Genomic DNA, 25,413 nt, shown 5'->3' with positions numbered 1-25,413 from the left:
TTCCAAATTTCTGTTAGTGTTCATAACTGACCTCTTCCAATGAATCCACAAATGTTATTATATAACATGTCATATATATTATATGACATATAATATACTATATATTATTTATATGTAAGATTTATTTTTATTGGAAAGGCAGATTTTACAAAAAGGAGAGACAGAGAGAAAGATTATCTATCTGCTGGCCCACTCCGCAAAAGGTTGAAACGGTCGGAATTGAGCCAATTCAAACCCAGGAGCTTCTTTTGGATCTCCCACACTGGCGCAGGGTCCCAGGGCTTTGGGCCATCCCACTGCTGCTTTCCCAGGCCATAAGCAGGGAGTTGGATGGGAAGTGGAGCAGCAAGGACATGAACCACTGCCCATTTGGGATCCTGGAGCTTGCAAGGCAGAGGATGAGCCAATGGAACCATAGCGCTGGGTCCCACAAATGTTCTCAATGGTATCTCAAATGATGAGTCCTTTCCAAAATGTTTTCAATTGACTTTGTCCAGATCCTAAAGGCTTTTCTTAAAAAATAAGAACTTGAACTGCAAATCATCCCTACATTTAGAGGTAGCAGAATGGGTGCCATGAAGTGGCACGAAACATTAACTCTGCTGTATACTCCAAGAGCACTTTTGAGTTCCCCTGTCTTGTCAGTGAAAAGTAATATTTGAAAGCAATTTTTTTTCTAAGTATTTGGTCTCAACTGTGAGCTTATTCAGTAAGCCATCCTATAAACAGATATGCTGTCATGCAAGCTTTGTTGTTCTCTATATAGGGCATGGTTAGAGTAGACAGATAAATCTACATTTCTAAAATAGCAAATGAGTTATAGTTTCAAAATAACCACTTGAATTTATCTTTAATAATAAAGTTAAGATTGTTCTCTAATGTCTGAAGCCTGGCACTGATTTCTCCTCTTTAACAAAGTTCTAGCTGACATCTATTCCTACGTAAAGATGTCAAGTCTCATATCACAGTGTCAGCTCCAGTCCCAGTATCTCTTCTTCAGATACAGCTCCCCGTTTTGAAAGTGGCAGATGTCTCAAGTAGCTGGACCACTACCACTTTTGTACTTCTGGGTTCCTGGCTTTAGCCTGACCCAGCTCCAACTACTTAAACCATTTGCAAAGATCTCTTACTCTTCATCTTTGTCTCTCCATTCTCTTTGCTCCTCTCTGTCATTTTGGTTTTCATTTAAAGTAAATTTATGAGTTCTTTTTTTAAAGAAAGTCTGTTGTTCAGGGTAGCCACCTTCATCAGCAGTTTTAAATAAATCATCCAGATAACCTTTCGTAGCTTTTACATCAGCATCTGTTCTTTCACTTACCATTTGTTATGGAAATGGATTCTTTCCTTAGAACTCATGAACCAACATCTCCTAACTTCAAACTTTTTTCTGCAGCTTCCTCACATCTCTCAGTCTCGGAGAATTAGAGAGAATTAGGTCCTCAATCTGGCTTAAGCTCTGTGTTAAGAGCATGCTTTGGTTGGTTTCATTTTCATCCAGATTACTAAAGCTTTCTCCAGGTTAACAACAGGCTGTTCTACTTTTTTATTTAAACGATTATTGTATTCACTCGTGTGGCAAATTTCCTTCAATAACTTTTCTTTTGCATTCACAACATGGCTGTTCAGTGCAACAGGTCTTGCTCTCACAGTCTATTTCAGCTTTCCATTTGACTTCCTTACTAAGTTTAATGATTTCTACCTTTTGATTTAAAGTGAGAGATGTGTTCCTTTCACTTAAACACTCAGAGCCTGTAACGGTTATACACAGGCCAAATTTCAATATTATTGTATTTCAGGAAACAGGAAGAATCACAGGAGGAGGGGAGCAGCCCATCAGTGAAGCAATCAGAACACCTACCACACTTACTGATCAATACAGCTGACAATTATAAGAGTAAAGCCCACTACCACAGATTACCATGACAGATACCTTGAGAAAGTTACAAGCATTCTATCAGGCCAACGAAGATTAAGCTTAATAAAAGTAAAGTAAAAAGGTACCTTCAGTCCCTCCAATTCATTTTCCAGTTGCTTAGAATAGTGTTCACTCTGTTCACGTAGTTTCCTATCTTTAGATGCTTCTGCAGCCAAAGCTTCTGTATGAACTTCCAACTTAAAAAAAAAAAAATTCACCATTACAATATTTTGCAAACAAAGCATTTTTCCCCCATGGGAATTTACCTTTCAATAGAAGATAATACAAATGTCGAAATTCATACTATGAAATATTGCCAAACTGCAGAAATAACATTTAAAAAAATAAACAATGACACATTATCTACTCTCAAAAAGCAGCTTTAATCACTACCCCCATGGACACTACAAAATTTGCCTGACTACTAACCTCTTTTTTGGCTCTTTCTGTTCTGCGCAGTTCTTGCCTTAAGCTTTCAACTTTTTGCACCACCAGGTCCACCTCTTCTTCCTTATCTCGGACATGGCGAGCAAGTTTCTGTTTTTGGGTGTGCAATTCTGTTAGTCGCTCATTGATCTCCATGAATTCCTGCATGGCCAGTTTCCTCTGACAGTGTGCATCTTTCAGCTCTTTGGACTGGTTTTTTAATCGCTCACTAGCCTGGACTAGTTCCTACAGTTTTATAAAAAGAATGTAAGTTACCAATTCTGCAAACTAGAAACCAAATGTGGCCATCAAAATAGCTATTATCAAATAAAGAAGAGCCAAAATAATTTCACCTCAGGACAAAAAGGAGATAAACTACTAATGGATATTAAGGACACATATCATTTGCGCTCTAATTACACAGGCTAATACAGTTAACTGCAAGGGAGCAGCTGATTTAACATCCCAGTACCTTCGTTTCCACAAATAATTACAGAGTATATGCATACAGAATACAACGGTCAATATTTGATGAAATTCAATGACTACATTAGAATTTTTAAAAATAAGAATTGCTCTTTATGTGCAGACTAACCATTAGGTCAGAAGCAAGGATAACAAAAAATTAAACTGCCACTCCTCGATTAAAGTAAAAAACTTAGCAGAGACCAAAGCAGACAAAAGCCAGTTTAACCATCTGCCTTTCATAAAAAAAGAAATGTATATCTTTTTTGAGACAGAAATAAACGAAAACAGTTTTCCATACATTAAAAACAAACAAATAAGAATGTACAACCAGAGATTCCCAAATACACATGCAAAAAAAAAACACTTAAAAAATAAACATACATATCAAGGGTAGCTGGATGTCAGGATCATCACATACTGACACAAAAACACTAAAGTGTGACATGTTTAAAGAAATAAACAAGAAATTATACAGTGAAAAGAATTTGATTACTAAAATGACCAAACTTGCTGAACTTTTAGAAATCTAGAAACAAAAACTTTTGTGTAAAAATTAGAGACATACATGAATTCACTGATAAGAAGTTCTATATTTACAATGCAAGAAAATAAAAAAAAGAAACCTAAAACAGGAAGCATTAAAAAAAAATGAAACTTGATGACATTAGAATGATAAAGGATCTTTCAAAGAAATCAGAGGAAAAAATGATATATCACCTATTAATCCTTCAAAAATTAATTACACTTAGGACACTATGAATGTAATGAGAAATATAAATAGCATGAAGTATTTTCAAGAACAGCAAAACCACTAAAATTGTATGCCCAGAACAATTACCTTTCCAGCATGTGGCTTCACACAAACAAAAATTGATGGAGCTTACCACAATCAGTTCTGCACTTTTTCAAGAAAAAGAAAAATTATTTTAGAAGAAAGGTCTAAAACAAGAAAAACAGAGGGCTAAACAACTGGCAAGCGTTAGTGTGGATGTAAACAAATTCAAATATAGAATTATGTTTCAACATGTCTAATTTATTCAGCAAATAATAACTAAAATACTGAATAGTAACAACATCGAAGTAGTAAAGAAGTTTCAAAAAAACTGAAGTCTAATATGCATGGCAGAACTCAGAAGCAACTACCAAAAGACTACAAAGAATAAATAAAAGAGAAAAAACAAATAATAACTTCATTCACAAGGAGAAGAGTAGTCCTTTGATCTAGCTGCTAAAACACTGATTAAGACACTTGGAATCCCTTTTGGAATAGCTGGGTGTGTGTGTGATTTCCAGCTCAAAGCTTCCTGCTAACATGGACCCTGGCACAGTGGTGACAGTTCAAGTAACTGTTTCCATCAGCCATATAGGAGAGACCTAAACTGAGTTTCCAGTTCCCAGACTCAGTCTGACCGACTCTCAAGCACTATGAGCATGTGGGGAGGGACCGAGTAGATTGCTTTCTTTCTTTTTGCAAAAGCTAAAAAAAAAAAAAATAATAAAAACAACACCACATTTTAAAATTAAAATAAAAAGAAATAGCACACTTAATCAGCCCCACAACTAAAGCAACTGAGCTGATAGTTGGGGAAATTTCTCAGTCCTCCCAATGGTAAGGAAGAAGCTCCAAAGCCAGAAGGTATTACAGGTAATGACTAGTGTTTCAGTAGCGGATCATTCATGCTGAAAAGACTTTAAGAAAACAGAAAATGAAGCTATGCTATTCAACTTATTCTACAGGATCATTATGATCTTGATGTAAAAAGATAGACAGGAGGGCCAGTGCAATGGCTCAGTTAGCTAAACCTCTTCCTTTAAGCGCCAGGATCCCATGTAGGCACTGGTTCCTGTCCTGGCTGCTCCACCTCTCAATCAACTATCTGCTTATAGCCTGGGAAAGCCTGGGAAAGCACCTCCCATCCAGTTATCTACTTGTAGCCTGGGAGGATGGCCCAAAGCCTTGGGAACTGTACCAGTGGGGAGGCCCAGAAGAAACTCCTGGCTTCAGCTCAGCTCCAATCTGGCCATTGCAGCTGTTCGGGGAGAGACCCAGTAGAAGGAAGAGCTTTGTTTCCTTCTCTCTGTAGATCCTGCCTTTCCAACAGAAATAAACCTCTTTTAAAAAGATAGGAAAGTAAAGGAAAAAATCTTGTATGTCAAATTCATAATGAAGAAGCGATTTTTAAAATTGCCAAGTCAATTCATAAAAGGATACACATGAACTCCAGATTTCATAAAGAAAGTAAAAACACAAGAACCTGAGATATCTGTAATGAATGCAACCAACAAAAGATGAATATGAGAGAAATTTTAAAATTCTTCCAAAGCAATAAGAAAAAAACTAAATTGCAAAGGAGAAAAACCTACAAAGGATATTAAGAGGTACTTCACAAAAGAAACGCAAAGCAGACAATGTACAGTTAATTCATCTCATTAGTAAATACAAATGTGCAAATTAAGAACACAATAGGACACCATTTTAGACCTAAAATCTGTTGTTTTCTGGGCCACAGATAACAAATCCAGTACTGTGAAGGATTATGAAACACCAACTTTTATAGATGTACTGGTGGGAATATAAACTGGCATACTGAAAAATGATTTAGCATTATCATTAAAAATAGAGTATTTGCTAACTTAACCTGAATAAAAAAAAAAACTGGCAAAGGAGTTGAACAGCCATAACTCCAATGAGGACATACACAAGCAACTTCATTAATCAACAGAAAAATACGAATTAAGATCACAATCGGATATCACCTCACATTTGCAGAAGAATGACTACTGACCCCCTCCCCACAACACACACAAGCTATAGGCTACTGCCTTGTACCTAAGCAAGATACACTGATGGGAGAAAAGCAGCCAATATCTGGAAGGCATTCTGGGCTTGATTACTGCCAAATCTCTGTTAACCATACCAGCGTGCCAACACAGTTGCCTAATTTTTTCTAAGCTATGTGGGGAAGGCAGAGGACAGTGCTCTCTATGCTATGCCACTCCAGCACCCAGGCAGGGTACAACACTGCACGGTACAAAGGAGATGCAGATTGCCTGGGGAAGGGGGTTTGGGGATGTGTGGGAGTGAGGAGCCAATTGTTTTATGACATAGTTTGATAGGCACTTGGGTCTCTCTCGCTCCCCAAAGAGGGAGTACTTTACAGATGAGGAGTGATTTCTAGAGGCTGCCATGGACCAGGCCACTGCACACACAGAAACGAGGGAATTGAGACCGGGTAATTTAGAGAGGGGAAACTGAAGGACATGTCTGGATCAGACCAAGGCACCCATCCACGTGGGAGCCCTGGTCTGGGCTTGCTGAAATCACCTGCTGGTATACATGATAGCTAAGGGTGGGTCCTGCTGGCAGGGCTGGCCACAATACCTGATAATAAGTCTCAGGGCAGAAGATGAGCCACGCAAGGCTGGGGTGTGACACCAACAGAACAAATTCTGGGAGCAGATTCTGTAAGGGATATGAAGGCTCACCCCTGTTGGTCTGAAGTACTCAAATTTGGACGAGAGCTGGAGGTGGTCATGGGCCAAGCTAGGTGCAGCCACAAAACACACCAACACTCATGGGAACTAAGGTTGGGAGTAGGCCAGGCTGTAGCACCTGTGGTCGCACCTGAGAAATGGGTCTGGGGTGGGCTGGGCCACAGCACCAGCCAGCACCTGTAAAGGTCAGGAGTTGGGGTAGATTATGCTGCGCAGGGGCCTATCACCTGCCAGTACACAAAAAATTCAGGCTGGAAACAGGTCTGATAGGGGAGGACAGGTTACAGTATCCATTGGCATACATATGGGTCAGATCTGGGGCAAGGTTGGACCAGTCCAAAGCACCTGCTGACAGGTACGAGATCTAGGACTGGGTGTAGCCTGGGCTAAGTTAGACTGCAACACCTGCCAGTTCACATAATTGCTGGGATTGGGGGCTGGCTGGGCTGGGCTAGGCTACAGCATCTGCCAGCTAACGCCAAGGTTAGGTAAGCCATGCCAGATTGGGCTGCAGCACCCAGCAGTGCATGCAAGACGAACTGGAGGGTGAACCTGGTAGGGGAATTTCAGTGACCCCCCTCCCCTACCCCTCTGCAGGCCACCACTCCCACTGGTGAGCTTGAGAGATGGGACTATGGGTGGACTAAGCTGGGCAGGGCCTCAATACCCCTTGCTCTGCATTTGAACTGGATATGGGGAAAGTACAGGTTAAACTACGCTATTACATTTGCTGGCACATGTAAGAGCCAGAATAAGTATAGGCCAGCTGGGCTTTGCTGCAGTATCTGCTGGCAAGTGTCAGGACTGGGTAGAAGTCACGTCAGGGTGGACTACAGTAAACCCTGGGAAGCACAAGATCTGGGGCTAGGAGTGGGCCTAGTAGGTGCTGGTAAGCAAGAGAGCCAGGGTTGCAAGCATGCTTGACTAGGTAAGTTAACAGCACCCATCACCCTATCTATGGGTAGGGGTGGGTTGGGCTGAACTAAGCTGCAGCACCCATGGGTATGTATGAGAGCTGGTAGGATGTGGGACAGACCAGGCTAGACATACTGACACTGACAAGAACCAGGACTGGGGTCAAGCCTGATGGGAGGTTATTGTAGGTTCCCCTGACTAGGCTGCAGTTCCTGGAAGTATGCAATAAGGGCTAGGTTTGAGGCAGGCTGGGAAGGCGAGGCCACCGCACCTATAGGTTTGTGTGGAAATAAGGCTGGGACCAAAACTTAACAAGCAACTGTATTCATCTAGCATGTGTGGGGGCTGATGTGGGTAACAAACTGATTCAAACCCCATACTAGTTGGCATACACCAGAAGTCTGGGGTTACCTCAGGCAAGATTTCTTGGGGACTCCTCAACTAGACCACTGGACTCAAACTGTGGCCACAGTAAAAATCATGTGTTTTGACCTTGGAGTGCATGTATTAGGACTGGGTCTCTTCAGTTGCTGATGCCTGTGCAGTGGACAGCAAGCCCAGATGTACACTGGGGACATGACAGCAGATCATCTAGGTTAGCAGAGGAAGCCGAGTGCTACGTCAGAGGATGGAGAGCAGAATAGGTTGGACATCTCTCCTGGCCAAGCTATGAGCAGCAAGTTCTGGGTGTGTGGATACACTAGGGTGGACTTGGTCAACCAAGAGAGCTTGGAAAAATTTTCTCAAACTCTGGAGCAATGAAACCAACATCTCAGAACTATCAAAACCACTCAAGTAACACCCTCGGTACATTCTTACCCACATCAGGGTCTCTAAGATGACATCAAATAACTGTCCAGGATCCCCAGCTGCTGGTGTGATTTGGCAGCAGGAGCATCCCCCATCCCCAAAACCATGCAGATACAGGAGAAAAAAAAATGGAAACATCTGTCCCACCCTCTTTCCTCCATACCTCAACCCTCTCCACCCTAATCAGTAACTCAAATGAGCATACATCTTTTTCAACTATGTAGACTTTTTAAAAAGAAAAAAATTTAAAAGCTTAAAAATCCCTAACAAAACTGGCAGATATTGGCTAACTGCTTTTTTATGTTCTGTAAATGGGACTGTTTCCTTACTTCTTTTCAGGTAGTTCATCATTAGTATCTATGCTTCTGATTTTTAATATTTACACTTTCTGATTATCAATAACAGCAACAATGAATGACTGCTACCTAAAACAAAACAAGTGCTAGCCACAATGTGGAGAAAACAGAACTCTTTTGCACTACCTATAGGAAATTGAGCAAATTACTAGAATTATTTGTTGGCATAATCTGCTTCTTTGACCTCCTCTGTCACATATATTGAAAGGATTTTTAATATTAAAGCTTATTAAAAGCTACGGGACAGTACTGTAGCACAGCAGACTGAGTCAAAGTCTGCTAAACTGGCATTCCACGTGAATACCAGTTCAAGTCCCAGTTGTTCCAGTTCTCATCCAGCTGCCTGTTAAGGTGCCTGCGGACAGAAGCAGAAGATGGCCCAAATACATGGACCCCTGACATCCATGTGGGAGACCTGAATGGAGCTCCAGGCTTCTGGCTTTTACTTGGACTCCACCCAAACCTCACCTCTACCGTCATTTGGGGAGTGAACCAGAAGATGGAAGATCTCTCTATGTGACCACTTTTCAAAAATAAATCAAGTCAGAGGCGAGCCGAGGGCTGCGGGAGAGGACGTCTAGCTCGGATCCCGAACCCAGTCCGCCATGTGCCCATGGCTCATGGCGGGCTGGGCCCGGACATGCCTGGGTGCGAGGCCTGCTTCCTTCTGGGGTGAGTACGCCGAGGGGGGAGGCCTCCGTGACTGGGCATGTCCGGGGCCCACCCGCCACCCTCATTGGGTGGTGAACGGGATTGGGGAGGGGCGCAACCTTGGGCCTGCGGGATTTAACCTCCGGCTGCCAGAGGCGAGCCGAGGGCTGCGGGAGAGGACGTCTAGCTCGGATCCCGAACCCAGTCCGCCATGTGCCCATGGCTCATGGCGGGCTAGGCCAGGGCAGCCAGCGTGCCATTTGGCGCCAGGCTGTGCCTGCTGGTCGCCCGGCCGGGGAGCTCTGGGGTATTGGACATCTGAATCGCTGCTGAGATAGCTCTAGAGTGACCCCACTGTTTCTGGGATCTGAGCCAATCCTAAAGATTCCCAATGCCAGTAACTCTTCCTTTGAAGAACTTCCAATCCCTTAATAATGCTGAGCTTTGAACACCTATCAAGTAAAAGATAAGCTCCGGCTTGTGTAGCAGGCTGGCACCTAATGGTCCTTGGAGCAACCACGTGCAGGTGCGTCATTTACGGCTAGGAACGGTCCCAATCTGGGATGCCACAGCTGGGATGAGGTTCCCACCAAGGGGTGTATGTGCTGGAATGGGGGCTGCGTTCTATCTAGGAAACAGTTGCAGTCACCCGAGGCACTAGTGTGGGCTGGGATTGGATGCACCAGGCCGGTTCAGATCCCAGCACCATCTGGTGTTATGGAGAAACAGGGTAGATGTGGGACTGACTAGGCTGGGTCTCAATCCCCTTCTGAGCCATGTGTGAGCTGTATGTGGGTATGGACGAGCCATGGCTGGGCTGAAACATCCAACAACAAGAGTCAGAATGGGGTGAAAGCCAGCCAGGAAAAGCCACTGTTCCTGCTAGCACAGGAGGTGAACTGAGTAGGGTTGGCTCAAGAACCCCCTGGCAAGCGCAAAATCTGGCATTGGGAGGGGTTCTGATGGAGGAGCCTGGGCAACTCCTCTGGCAGGACACAGTCCCTGCAGGTAAGCGCGAGAAGCATGATTGGAAACAGCCCAGAATAGGCCATGGAAAGTTTCCCACTGGCATGCATTCGGCATGGGTCAGGAGCAGACCAGGCTGAATCAGTTCATGTCATCCTCTGGCAAATCCGATCACCAGAACAGAGTGTGGAATGGGCCGGGTTTGGTTGCGACAAAACCAGTACACATTATGGAACGCCAGGGCGTGGTTGCCTGTACTGGATATGAATGCAGCACCCATCCAGCACACGTGAGATCCAGGAAGGGAGGGGCAGAGCTGGCGGGGGGGTTAAGGGGCTGGTCCCCTAGCTGGACAACCACTCCCACTGGAGAGTGTTGGCTGGGATAGAGACAGACACGACTAAGCAAGGCTACAACACCTGTGCGCTGCATGTGGACTAGATCAGGGCCACAGCATCAGCTGGCAGAAGCTGGCACTGGGGACTAATTCTGTCGAGTCAAATCACAGGACCACCTAAAGAGTGCACAAACCGGGACAGAGAGACCTGGGAGGGAAAAAGTGGGTTCCCCCTTCTTGGGTCACTATTCCCGTGGGAGGGCATGAAAACTAGGACGGGGGCTGGGATGGCTAGATAGAGAGGTACTCAACAATATCTGTGAGGGCTGGATGGTTGAGTTGGTTAGATAAAACTAAGCTTCAATACCCATCGACAAGTACCAGAGCCAAATGGGATGGGGGACAGATTGGTCTTCTGCTACACATACTGGCAAACCAGGGTAGGGGGCGGTCTGGTGGGGGTTATTGTGGGTCGCCCCAACTAGGCTGCAGCTCCCACTGGTTGATGTAAGGGCCGAACCAGACTGGACTGCAACACCCATTGGTTCCAGTGCAACTCGGGACTGAAAACAGAACCAACACAGCAATTGCAACCACCAGCTGATTAGGGTGATGGACTGTGCCGGGCCCTGTGCTTGCTAGAACATACAAGCAACTAATCTGGGAATACCTCAAAGTATCTTTGGAGATCTCCCCACTTGAACTGCTGGACTCAGAATTCTAACCAAGAAAAGACAGAAGACAGAATAGGACAATCATTCATCTCAGCTACATGTTGGCAGCGAAATATGGGACAAATGGAGACTTCATGATGGACCATATCAATCAGTGGACCACCTCATCGAGCGAAACTGGCAGTGACTCATAACTGGAGAACTATTAACTCCACTTGAGCACATATCTCAGAGCATGCCCCACATCCGGGACTTGGGGTGGGCGGGAAACCGGGTGGGGCTTCTCCCTCAATATCCCCTTTTACCTCAGATACATGATGGAAACAATATGGACATAATAGCATTGCCCACCTCCCTATCCCCCTGAACCTTTTTTTTTTTCTCTTTCTTGTTTTTCCTTCAACTATAGTTAACTATGTAAAGATTGTCAACAACAATACAATAAAATGGATTATAAAAAAAAAAAAAACAAAAAAAAAAACAAAAATAAATCAAGTCAGGCTGGTGCAGAATTCCATATGGGCATCAGTTTGAGTGCCAAATGCTCTACTTCCAATCCAGCTCCCTGCTAATGGTCTGGGAAAGCAGTGGAGGATGGGCCTAGGTCTTTGGCCTTGCACTTATGTTGGAAACCTGGAGGAAGCAGTGGCTCACAGCTTCAGACAGGTCCAGATCTGGTCATTGCAACCATTTGAGTGAGTTCCTTCTCTCCCTCTCTTTCCCTCTCTCCCTTTTTGTAATTCTGATTTTCAACTTAAATAAAAAATTTTAAAGCATTAAACAGGCAAAATGTCTGTGACTATGTACATCTAGACAGCAGATTCATCTTTTTTACGCTAATTAAATTTGACTAGATAATTCTACTAGTAAACACAAACCAGAAAAGTTACTGTATTATTATTAAATGCAAATAAAACACATTTTACATGTCAAATATTATTAAAGTGGCAACGAATTGAATGCATCCATAAAAATACTGCTTGAAATTTCTGTTAGCAGATAAAGTAAAAACACGCTGGGGCCAGTGTTGTGGAGCAGTAGATTGATCAATCACGTGAAACATCAGCATCGCCTCCTGGAATGTGGATTCATGTCCAAGCTGCTCTACTTGTGAGGGAGCTCCCTGATAACCCAATGGGGAAGGCATAAGACTGAATCTATGTGGAAGACCCACATGAAGTTCCTGCATCCTGGTTTTACCATGGCCCAACCTGAACTGCTGCAGGCATTTGGGGAATGAATCAGCATGTTAAGATTTCTCTCTCCCCACACATATGCACAATTCCAAATAAATTCATTTTTTTTTAAAAATGTAAAATGTACTGATCTAATTAAACTTAACCTCCAATAGTTTTCCATGTTGGTTTTTTCAATTATTCTCATTGGCAAAAAATGTTTTACTTTTAATTTCCTTTAAATTTTTCTACTGGCACTAAGACTGATAAACTTCCCCAGAAAGACCTTGCTGCTGTTATGAATATACTGCATGCTACAGTTTATGCTGAGTATCATTCATGCCATCCTATAAATCACTGATTTCTCTTTTGTGTTGGGTAGTATTATTCCCAAACTTTGTTTGTTAATAAAAGCTCCATGTCTTATCAAACAATGGTTTTGCTTCTAATAGTATGGTTCCAAATCACTAAGTCCAGTTTTACCACACATTAGCAGAGAAATAAACTTAGATATCTAGAAGGAAATACCAGAAAGTATTTTGTCTGGTGTATGAATATTATTTAACTTACCGGGACTGTGCTACAAAGTCACAACAATTTGTAAATTATGTTGTTGTTTATAATACTACTTAAGTGTTAGACAACGTTCTCATGAAAATGAACTTTAGGATTTTTCATGATGCTTTGAAACACGATACTCAAAAATAACTGCCTTTAAAGAAATTTTAACATAAAACCCTTCAAGAATAGTAAAGCAAGCCTGTATTTTAAAATGTTCTCCATACTCTAAGTAAATTCTATTATTCTCCTTTTTCATTTCCTTTTATTCAAATCCAACCAACTTCTTTGATTAAATAACTCATAAACCTTTTAAATGTTTTTATGACCAAATGCAATATACATTATGAATGCTTTTATTATCCTATTTTCACAAGATTGTGAACACAGCAAAGACTAACAATCTATTCATATACTTTTACCTTATTTAAGTCTTCCCTTTCTTGCTGTAACGTTTTGATCTGTTTTTCATAAGCCTTGATTTGTCTAAAAGCATCATCCAGTTCTTGCCTCACAGAATTCGCTTCTTGAAGCTGCTGTTCCAAATGACTTGACTCTAAAAACAAACACATTTCTTTAATTAGTTATGCAAAAACAAATGGTTGAAATAAAAACATTTCTTTATCTATTTCTGCAAAATCAAATGCTTGAAGGAATTAAAGACATATTCTGAATTTCGCATTAAGTCTACTGACACCACACACTAACTCAAGACACATAACATGTGAATTAATCTAACATAAAGATGGTGAATTGGTGTATGCTGGTGTGAAGACATAAGAAATTTAAGTGCACAAATGGCCTGGATACTTATTAGGGGAAAAAGATAATGAAAAACAGCATTTTTGTGCCAATGAAAAACTAAAAACTAATATAAAAAGAATAAAACCAGCCAAATTTGTCTCTACTCTTGATAAGCTTCCTAGTAACAATATAAATAAATGGTTTTGCTTCTGATACTATGGCTTCCAATCACCTTGTCCAGTTTTATCACTAGTTATTTAAAGAATACTCTTGAATTTCTAGAACAAAACATTGGAAAATCTCTTATCAAAATCTCTTATCTAAATCAGTTCTTCCATTTTTGTTTTGTCTTTTTTTATTATATTTTTTACAATCTTTACATAATTAATTAGGGTAAAAAGGTTCAAGGACTATAGGGAAGTGGGTAAGACCATTATTTCCACATTGTTTCCCTCATGTTTAAGGGGGATATTGAGGGAGAAGCCCCAACCAGTTTCCCACCCACCCAAGGTCCCGGATGTAGGGCATGCTCCGAGGTTCCTGCTCAAGTGGTCTTGATAGTTCACCAGTTATGAATCGCTGCCAATCTTGCCACTCCAAGCATGATGAGGTCTTTGAAGAATCCACTGATTGACAGTCCATCACAGAGTCTCCTTTTGCCCAGTATTTCGATGCCAATATATAGCTGAGGTGGTTGACTGACCTGTTCTGTCTTCTGTCTTTTCTTGGTTAGGGTTCTGAGTCCGGCAGTTCAATTGGGGAGATCTCCAAAGAAACTTTGTCTGAGGTGTTCCCAGACCAGATTCTTGTATGTACTAGCAAGTACAGGGCCCGGCACAGTCCATTGCCCCGATCAGCTGGTGGTTGCATTTGCTGGGTTGGTTCTGTTTTCAGCCCCGACTTCACTGGAACCAATGGGTTTTGCAGTCCAGCCTGGTTCTGCCCAGCACATACTCGGCTCTTACATAAACCAGAGGGAGCTACAGCCTAGTTGGAGCGACCCACAATAACCCCCACCAGGCCCGCCCCCTACCCTGGTTTGCCAGTGTGTGTAACAGACTAGTCCAGTCTGTCCCACATCCCATTCGGCTCTCATACCTGTCAATGCATATTAAAGCTTAGTTCCATCTAACCAGCTGCACGATGCAGCCCACACAGATGCTGTTGGATGTCTCTCTGTCTAGCCACCCCAGCCCCTGTCCTAGTTTTCATGCCCTCCCGTGGGAGTGGTAACCCAAGAGGGAGGAGCCCACTATTTCCCTCCCAGGCCTCTCCCACTCCCGGATTATGCTCTTTCCAGGTGGTTCTGTGGTTTGACTTGACAGAATTAGCCCCCAGTGCCAGCTTCTGCCAGCTGATGCTGCGGCAAAGCCCCAACAACCCTCACCCACTCTAATTTTGTTTGCACCAGTAGGAATAATTAGCCCAGCCTGGCTTTTCCCTGATCTGGTCCACACGAGGCACACAGGTGTTGTAGCCCTGCTCAGTCTGGTCTGCCCCCATCCCAGCTCACGCTCTCCAGTGGGAGTAGCTGTCCAGCAAGGGAACCACCCTTTATTCCCCTGCCGGCTCTGCCCCTCCCTTCATGGTTCTCACGTGTGCTGGTTAGGCGTTGAGGTCACATCCAATACAGGCAACCTCACCATGGCATTCCATATTGTGCACTGGTTTTTGTTGTGACCGAACCTGGCTCGACCCACACTGTTCTGGTGCTTGGATTTGCCAGTGGATGACGAGAACTGATTCAGCCTGGTCGGCTCCCAACCCATGCCAAATGTATGCCAGTGGAAAACTTTCCATGGCCTGTTCTGGGCTGTTTCCTATCATGTTTCTTGTGCTTACCTGCCGGGTCTGTGTCCTGCCAGAGGAGTTGCCCAGGTTCCTCCATTAGAACCTCTCCCAATTCCAAATTTTGCGCATATCAGGGGATCCATAAGAAGACCCTACTCAGTTCACCTCCTGTCCTAGCAGGAACAGTGGCTTTTCCTGACTGGCCTTCAGCCCAAACTGGTCCTTGCTGTTGGATGTTTCAGCCCAGCCATGGCTCATCCATACCCACATACGGCTCACACATGGCTCGATAGGTGTTGAGACCTAGCCTAGTCCGTCCCACATCTACCCTGGTCCTCCAGGACACCAGATGGTATTGGAGTCTGGCCTGGCTTGGTGCGTCCAATCCCAGTCCACACTTGTGCCAAGGGAGACTACAACCGTTTCCTGATCAGAACACAGCCCCCATTCCAGCCCACGTGCCCCTTGGTAAGAGCCTCAACCCAGGTAGGGTGTCCCCTTAGCTCCCCATCTGGGCCTGTTCCTAGCCATAGATCACACGCATGCCACTGGTTGCTCTGACTCAGCTTGGCTCAGCCCCTCACCTGTCCCGACCTCTGCCTTAGACACTGTGGCTTGGCGTTCCTGGCTCATGCAGACCAGTAGGTGCAAGAGCCTATCTCGGCATGACCTGTGCTCCATCCTGGTTTCTAGTTTTGCTTGTGAGCTAAGGTTTGCTCAGTCCTGCCTGGTCCACCCTGTTCCATTACTAATTGACACATTACCCAGCTGTTGGAGCTACTTTGCCCAGCTTGTCCGACCCCCAGGTCTGGACAACATGTTCCCCAGCGGGAGCTGTGACTTGCCAGTGGAGTTTCCCAAGTTCCTCCACTTGACCCACTCCCAGACCCAGTTCTCATACATGCCACTGGGTTTTAGGCCAGTGCCCAGCATAGCCTGGCCTTCCATTTGCCATGTATGAGCTGGTGAACATTGTAGCCCGGCCCACCCCACACCCTATTCAGGATGCACATTTGGGTGCTGCTGCCTTGACCAGTCCAGACTGTTGCGGGTTCCTTTACTAGTGAGTGATGGCAGGCTTCTTGGTCACACCTAGCTTAGTCTATCACCATCCAGCTCTTGAGCTAACCAGCAAGGCTAGAATTTCCATAGGGTTTGGCCCCCATATTCCCAACAGAATCTACCCTCGGATATGGTTCTCGAGTGTTAGTTAATGTCATGGCCCTGCCTAATGTGACCCTTCTCCTGTTCCATCATCATGTCAGGTAACAGATATGATTCTGTTGCACAAGCCCCGAGCCATGGCTTTTGCATGGACAGGTGTTTGGTGGTCAGCATCGATCAGTGATTACCAGTTCTTCAAAGGAAGAGTTACTGTCATTGGGAATCTTTATGATTGATTCATATCTCAGAAGCTCAGTGGGTTCAACATGGGGGTACCTAAGTTGCGATTCAAAGAACCAGAACTCCAGTGCTCCCGGCCAGGTGGCCAGCAGGCAGAGCCTAGCACCAAATGGCGAGCTGGCCACCCGGGGACAGCTGAACATATGCACGTGGTGGCTGGCATCAGGGATCCGGGCATGAGACTCCCTGTGTTGAGACCCACCAGCAACTGGCAGGCTGCTGGAGGTTTAAACCCCCAAGCCCAAGGTCGTGCCCCTCCCCAATCCCATCCACCACTCAACAAAGGCGGTGGGTGGGCCCAGGTTCCAGCCTGCCCAGCCCAGGAGACTTCCCCGTTGGCGTACTTACCCGGAAGGAAGCAGCCCATGGAGCCCAGGCAATCCCGGGAACAGCTCACCATGTGCATGTGGTGGCTGGTGTCTGGGATCCGGGCATGCAATCACATTAAATCTTTCACCTGTGCCCATGAAACAGACCATTCAAAAACAAACACCTACTTGCCAAACACAAGTTCCTTCTAACATAACAAGATGATCATTCAAAGGTAATCTCTCAACCCACTGTCAAAACTTTCAATCAAGAGACTTAGCAGTAAAGTAACATGGCAAAAAGTTGCACATGTATTTGTATCCTTAAAAAGTTGAAGAACTGCATATTCTTTTAAGCCCAATGCTCAAAACAAACTTCTTCATGGTTGGCCAAATATTCAAAATCACTGATAAGATATCTACGCTCTGAAGAGCTACCAGCTAAGCAGCAGAGAGAGTCAAGGTTCAAGAGGTCTGGAGTTGCTTTGTTCCTCCAGCAGTCTCCCTTGGTTGTTCCCCCCACAGCAGGCAATGAAGTGAAACCTGCATGTGTAGTACAGGAAAGCCAAACAGGATTCGTTGGCCGCTCAACCAACCAGGCTCATTCTTCTTTTTCTTGGGAGTCCCCTTTGGATTTTTTGGAAAGGCAGAGTTGGAAAGAGAGGAAGAGACAGAGAGAATGAGTTTCTCCCGAGATGGTGATGCTCCCCAAAAGGCCACAGGGGCGGGGGATGATCCAAGCCAGGAGCCGGGAGCTTCCTCTCCTCTCTCACATGGATAGCAGAGATCAAAGGACTTGGGCCATCAACCAGTGCTTTCCCAAGTGCATCAGTAGGGATCTGTATCAATAGCACAACAGCCAGATGGGATGCCTGCATCACCGGTGCCAGCTTGACTCACAACACCACAGGTCTGCCCCCAAACACACTGATTCTGTAACTGATTTGACTAATATGGAACATACAGTGTCTCTCTCACACATATAAATGTGCAAACTGAGTATTCTCAAGAGTGTATATAAGTCAGACTTCATTTGTATGCTATTTCTCTGATGTTATTGTTGTTACTTTTACGATTTCAATGGCACAGCAGAGAGAGAGAGAGAGAGCACCAGCTGGCATGTGCTAAGGCCTCACTCTCCTGAAGCCCGCCACAGCCCACACAGGGCAGGCAGAAGCCAGGAGACAGGAACTCCCAACCTGTGCTGCCACCAACGTGGCAGGAGTTCAGACACTTGAGCCATCACCGAATGCCTCCCAGAGCACACAGGAGCAGCAAGTTACACTCTGATGGGGATCCAGGAAACGGCTCCAACGCCAGGAAGAACCACAGCACAGAAGGTGTAGGGGGAGCACTGGAAGGACAGACCCTGTATCGTTCATACCTATGCATGCTCACACACTCTAGGGGAGGGACAGTTCATTTGGGGGCTTTCAGGGCTATGATGAGGACTATATCTGTCATTCTAGCAGAGGGCCAAAGAGCTAGTGGGCTTTGATGGGGCAGGCCAGGGCCCATGCCCGAGTTCCGGGCATCTCCAGGCAACAGCTTGTTGCTAACCAACGCCCATTGTGAGCTGCCTATATAAGGCCCAGCATGCACTGCTCTCATGACATTTTGTGGGACTGTCCGACTGAGCTGGACGCTCTCTGAGTGCTCCAGACCAGTTCAGCGACCCACAGCCATGTCCTCAGGGATCCGTGGCCTAGGCGCCAGGCTAGGCCACTACCTGGGACAGGCAAAGGACATTGGCAGCTATTTCACAGATAGACTTGTCAAAGGCGTGTGGAGGAACCACCTGCAAGGATGTGAAGAGTACATGTTGACAAGTCTCTCCACAGACGTGGAAGCACACTATAAGGCATGGGAGCTGCACAACAACCAGCACACCGCCACTCAACATACCTTACCCTAAACACTGGATCAATTCAGAATCGAATCGGAACTCTTCAGCACCAACTGCACCCATCACGATGCAGATGACAAAACACAAGTGGGAAAGCTGGGAAAGAAAGGCGCCCAGTACCTGCAAACTCTCGGGCACTTTTCCACCAGAGACCATCTCCTCAGAGCGCCCGAGCTTCTACCAGAAGCCTCCAACAAGCCGACCTTTCCCGAACAAACTAAACCTCTAGCCTGCTGTGAGCCTCCTCAGTGGCTCCTGCAGGAGAACCAAAAGCTCAAGACATCACTAGCTACCAAAGATGAAGCAATCAGGCTCCTCCGGGAAAGCATCCACACACTATCTCGGGCTGTGATAGAAGTCACACAGGGGGACACAAAACACCGGCAAATGGCCCTTGAGATCAAACGACTCCAAAAGAAGCAACAGCTCTTACATAAGCTAGCCAAGGGCAAAGAGCTCTTTCTCACAGCCAAAAAGGAGGTGCATGCTCTGCAGAACCACATGGCAGAGATCCAGCAGGTAAACGAGACGCTGAAACAGTCCATGGCCAAACTCACCCAGTTCGGGAGGCTTCTTGACACCACACACCACGTTGGCCAGGACACACCAAGTCACACTCACTTGGCACACAATCTCCTTAATAAGAACATCACAGCCACAGAATTCGAGGATGAATCCCTCCAAGTCCCACAGACTCTTGACAACTTTTCTCCCACCAAAGAAGATCACCTAAGACACCTCCAAGCTTCCCTAGATGCCTCCCACAGGACGCCATTCACACAAGAGTCTCCAGAGCTCATGCAACCTGGGACCTCAAGCGAGTCTTCTCAACTCCTCCAAGGGGCCAGCCACAAGCTAAAAGCATCACTTGCACCAACGCAAGCCACAACCCCGCTCTTCCTAGAACAAACACACACAATGCCTTCTTCCAAGACCAACACCACCACACTCGAGACACGACACCAAATGTCTCTGCAGATCAAGCAACTCAAGGACAAACAGCATTTCTTGCAAAAGTTACTCAAAGGCAAAGACCTTTCCATGCAGGCCAAAAACAAGCAGCTACGATCTCTCCACAAGAACCTTGAGGACAAAGAGGAGGAAAATTACACTTTACGGCAAACCCTGAGGACACTCTGGCGCTCCACCACCAACACCATGTCACTGGAGACACAACATGACCCAGAGTCTTCAGCACTCGAGGAAATGAGGAAGAAACAACAGGCACTAGAGAAGCTAGTGCGAGGGAAAGGGCTGGTTCTCAGACACAAAACTCAGCAGTTGCGCACGCTCCAGGATATCCTTGTCCAGAAGGAGGAGGAGAACAGAATCTTAAAGCAATCTGTGACCCAGTTAGAAGAGGCCGTGTCCACACTGCAGATGGAGATTGAGCAACGCACACAAGAACACGAGCGAAGCCCCGACACAGCTCGGAAAACCAAGAAGGCACTCCAAGACTCCAACACGGAGAGGCCCATGTCAATCCAAGAGGACCCGCTGGCTGCCTGTGCACTCAGGGAGGAGCTGCACACTCGTGAGTGGCTGCTCCGAGAAAAAGAAGACAAATGCCAGCAGCTCTTCAGTGCCACAGAGGCCATCCTGAAGCAGACCCTGGTGTTCCAGCAGGAGAAAGACGCAATGCTTGGCTCTGCACAAGAAACACCTGCAGGAACAGGCCCTGCAGAGCACACTGGAGAGCTTACAAGACATGTTCAGACACCAGTGCCAGAGGGACCACCACCATCTTCCAGAGTCCCAAGAGTCTCACCTGCTTCAAGGCCTGCCCAAAGCACATGCACTGGCAGCAGTTCAAGCCAGAGCAGGAGCAGGAGTAGGAACAGGAAGCAGAGCCCTGAGCAGCACCACCAATGCCGCTGGCCCAGGGACACTGACATACTGCGGAAGCAGCCCATGATGACACAGCTGGCCCTGGCCACTGAAACCAACACCCTGAGAGGCCAGGACAAAGCTGATGCTGACAAGATCCAGCAGCAACTGCCAGCCAACCATGAGCCTGAGCCCGAGCCCAAGCCCGAGACCTCCACGATGGAGGACAGCAAGCCCAAGAAGTACCTTTCTGACCTAGGAGAAGGCAAGAACGAGCAGATCGACAAGGTGCAGGGCCAGAAGGCCTTGCAGGCTGCCAATATCACAGGCCCCAGAGGAGCTGCATTGCATGGCAGCAGACACCTGGCCCAGCGGGGCCATTTCTAGTCATGCCTAACATGCAGGGCTCCTCAGAGCCATCTCCAACAGGCTCACCTCACCAAGTGACAAGGAGGGCTCTTACAGCACCTGAGAAGGCCAGGCCCCACCTCACTGGCCCCAAGGCTGCCCAAGCCTCCAACCCTACTACCAGCAGCCACCTGACTGAAGCCAAAGGCACGATTCCCACACTCTGCTGCCAAGGCAGGCACAAGGGTTGCAAGCTGCCCAGGGCCTGGCTGTATGCAAACACCAAGTGCACACCCAAGAACAGGGAGAAGACACCCAAGCACAGCAGCCGCCTCTCAGCTGCTCCCCATGCAGCCGCCCACACAGCCCCAAACACCAACATGGCTCACAGGACAGGGCCCGCCCAGCAATCTCCCCACAATCCACCTGCTCCCCAACCTTGCTAAGGATGCCCTGGCTCAACAACACCACCCCCATCCCCTTCACTCACCCAGCAACCAAGCAATCGGACATGCAAGTCACACGCTGAAACACCACCACTCATGACAAGACCACCCTCAACACTGACTTAGGATGATTCGTTGACCATTGAACCTCCTAAACACAACTCTTACATGCTTCACCCAGCTGATGTTGATGTGAGGCTGTCTCTTTCTGCATCATCAACACGGACTTTGTTTCCTCAGGACACCTTGCAAGGTTTACTGAGTGAGTTGTTTCCTATCTGTCCAAGTGGACATTCTGAAGATATTTTGATTTGTCCATATGTCATCTGCCAACTTTAACTTACCAATTGTGCACAAGAAAATAAACCAATGACAAAGACAAGATGATGCACTGGTTCACCTCATACCTTTCTCATAGCAGAGGAATGGCTGGGAGAGGCTAGTTTGGCCCACAGAAGAAGTGCAAAGGACCCAGACACAAGGTGGCCCCATGCCATCAATACACAAACACCGGCTCAGCAGAGAGACAATGGCCATTACAGCTCTCTGCTTCGCAACACAAAGAGAAGCACTGGAACCTATCACTCATGCAGTGAGAAGGAAAACTGACCCCTTCACCACAAAAGTGGTGAAGAAAACAACTGCCAAGAGCAGACTGCAGGATGAGCAGCAAGAAAGTTCCAGTGGAAGCACCAAGTATTTTCCAGAGACCAATTTGAGAATGACAAAGAGTCCGCAACACTAGGTGGACAAGGTCCTAATAAAGTTTCTCACATCCCGAAACTGCTGGGAGGAGTATCTGTAGAACGTTCAACAACAAATTTCTGATTGCGGGTTGGTGTGGCATGGGAGGGGGAGAGGCGAGGACAGACAGTAGGACTTCCTGGGGACCTGCATGGTGTCACCATATATCATGCAGACATCTCCCTGGATGCCAGCATCGTACATGAGCACTGAGTTTAGTCCCAGCTGCACCTCTTGTAATCCAGCTCCCTGTTCCTTGGCATGGACAAGTAGGAAAAAAAATCAACTAGGTACCTCACCACTTGGCTAAACACATGGGGCTCAGCACAGCCCCTGCCCTGCCTGTCATTTCAAGACTGACCCAGCACATGGTACATCTCTGTCTCTCTTTCACTCCCTGTCATTCTGTCTGTCCTGTAAGGAACATTTTCTCATTACCAAGATCTACATTTTGTTGGTTTTGCTTTTCTGTTTTATATTTGAAATGGTAGTCAGTTGTTTAAGGATCAATCGCTCTTGGTCCTGGCACAATGTCCTAGTGGCTAAATCCTCACCTTACGTGTCCCAGGATCCTACACAGGCACTACTTCATGTCCTAGCTACTCCACTTCCCATTTCTCACCCAGCTCCCTGCTTCTTGACCAGGAGAGCAGAAGTGGAAGGCATTACACCTTGGGAACCCTCACCGCATGCAGCACCCAAAAGAAGCCTTGGCTCCTGCCTTCGGGTGGGTCTCCTTAGTTGTGGCCATTGCAGATGCATGGGGAGCAAACCTGAGGACAGAAGAGCTTGCTCACTGTCTTTCCCTCCGGGAAACCTAACTTTCCTGGAAAAATAAATATGTCTTTATTTTTCATTGCTTTTCATTTGAAATGCAAAAGTACAACAGAGAGGGAATGGAGAGACTATGAGATCATTCCATTCAATGGTTCTCTACCAAAATGGCAGCAGTGGTTGGAGATGAACCAATCTGAAGAAAGAACTCAGCAGCTTCTTCATGGTCCTCTTCGTGGCTATAGGAGCTCAAGGCCTTAAGCCATCCTCTACTGTTTCCAAGGCCATCAGCGGAGAGCTGGACTGCAAGTGGCACACCAAATGGCACTCTTTAGAGAGGTCAGCACATCAGGCTGAGACTCAGCCTACGATTCTATAGCCTCAACTACCTCCCCCACTAGAATCTTCCTCCAAAGATTCTGGGGAGCTACAGAACCATCACATCTTCTCTCCTCACTTCCTGTACAAGAGGGGCTGCACGCTTGCCTATCCCTTTCGTGGAACTCTCTTTTGAATGGATCCCTCTCAGGAGCTCGAGAACTTGCACTCCATGTTCGTGGCCAGGTTCCCTGCATCTTCATCAGCACCCTGATATCACTGCCTTCTTTGCACAGGATTCAGTCACTTAAGTGATCTAATCATGTAGTATGTGTTGTGTGCTGAGGGCAGACCACACACCCACTGGTTCTGGTCCCTGAGACTGGAGATGCTCCTGTGCCTGAGGTCAACATGAGATGAAATCATGGGCTCTTGGCCAACTCCAAAAGCCACTGGTGGGCCTATCCCTGCTAATGCAGGTGCAGCAGTCTGGCAGACAGAAGCCCTCGAGGATGCCTGCCTAGCCTGTTCCCAGCTCCAGCTCTCACACACACTGACAGGCGCTATCTCCTGGACCACACAGGCCACAGTGCTGGCTACTCAGACAAACTGCCCTGCATACCGGAGCCTTTCTACTCTTATGCATGCCCAGGTTTGCAGCAGGCTGACCCAGGGAGTCCTTAGCTCAAACTATACCTACAGCAAATCTAAATCAGTTCTTCCATTTTTCGAATGAGTAAACAGAATAATTTGGTCATATTGCTGAACAATTACTAGAGCTGACCCTGAGTCCACTGACTTCCTTACAAACATTATTGGTTCAGCTTAGTTACTATGAAATGAAACAAATTAATTAATTTTAACATACACTTAAGAAACATTTAATAAATCAACAGGAATAATATTTTTATATTCTTTACAGCCTTATCAATCTAAGTGCCACCTGCAGACAAACAGTAAACCCATCCTCTGGAAATTTCAGATCATACCCAGGTATCAAGAATCACAATTTACACAAGAGTCTCAGATGATTCCACTGTACATTAAAGTGTGGGAACAAATACACATTGTTGAGTTTGATACTTTCAACCAGGTAGTGGTAATATTTTAGTCCCTTTAGGAAGACTGTATTGTTGGTATATGTAAATACCATAATTTAAAAATCACTTATATGTATTAGTGTATCACACAATTCAATGGCTCCAAAAACAACTTGTTGACATCTTGGGCCCAAAATTTACAAAATTATTAAAAACATAACCCCACACTATAAGTTTAGATACATTCATAGATGACAATTTTTAATAATTTCAGAAGATATACCCAAAATTGCATTTAGTTTTTATTTTACAATACTTTTCAGTGAACATGTTACATAAAGAAAATATCAGGGAGAATTCAGTCTTAAGGATCATAGTATATTTAATCCCACATTCACAAAGTTATGTCATTTCTTCAGATCTCAGCATTTTATACTGGAATTTTCCATTTACTTTCAAATGTGTTTAAATAAAATGTTATTTTAAGCTGTTATAACATTTTTAGAATTTCAACAAAGTCCAAAGTAGAGAGCAATTCAGTTTGTTATTTCTAATAATTACAAACCAAAATCTATAGCCAAGGAAGTTGAGTTGTCCTTTTCTGGTTCATCGTACTAAAATATTATAGCCTAAAGGAGAATTAGTTTTCTGGTACACTTAGTAATCTCGTTTAAGTACATGATCTTCTTCCTAGTTTTGAGGCATTCATACCTAACATGTTTTTTTGGGGGGGGGAGGGGACAAATTTTTAAGTTGATAACCTATTTCAAGCACTGTTAGAAACAAAGAAAATTACTTTCATAAAATTTCTATATGATATAAAAATTTTTAATAAGCTGCTTTATACAGGATAATCTTATTGTTTTATTTCAATACTGGTATAATTTCATTTCACTCATTTTCCTGGGGTGGTTCTGCCATGAAGTCAATTGGAGAACTGTATTTCAGATTTCTGTGTTTCAAATTTTAGATACTTCAAATATACTTAGAAAGCTCAAAATGTTCACTTAAACAGCC

At 45.3% G+C, this 25,413-nt stretch overlaps 1 protein-coding gene across 8 annotated transcripts in view; it reads right to left on the bottom strand.

Annotated features, from left to right (window-relative positions):
- CDC42BPA (CDC42 binding protein kinase alpha) overlaps nt 1–25,413 on the bottom strand; it is a 264,117-nt gene that overhangs the window by 98,095 nt on the left and 140,609 nt on the right. For 5 of the 8 annotated variants that reach the window (XM_058669445.1, XM_036495219.2, XM_036495216.2 and 2 more), the window contains exons 12-14: nt 13,169–13,302; nt 2,345–2,587; nt 2,002–2,112 (exon numbers count right to left, since the gene is read on the bottom strand). In XM_058669445.1, coding sequence (XP_058525428.1) covers nt 2,002–2,112; nt 2,345–2,587; nt 13,169–13,302 — 488 coding nt within the window. The remainder of the gene's footprint in view (nt 1–2,001; nt 2,113–2,344; nt 2,588–13,168; nt 13,303–25,413) is intronic. The other 3 variants (XM_058669446.1, XM_036495217.2, XM_004578484.4) reach the window with 1 other exon arrangement.

This window comes from Ochotona princeps, chromosome 10, assembly GCF_030435755.1.
Source record: "Ochotona princeps isolate mOchPri1 chromosome 10, mOchPri1.hap1, whole genome shotgun sequence".
Classification (NCBI taxonomy): domain Eukaryota; kingdom Metazoa; phylum Chordata; class Mammalia; order Lagomorpha; family Ochotonidae; genus Ochotona; species Ochotona princeps.
Note: the sequence above shows the minus strand (reverse complement) of the source record. Positions and strands in the feature narration are given on the sequence as shown.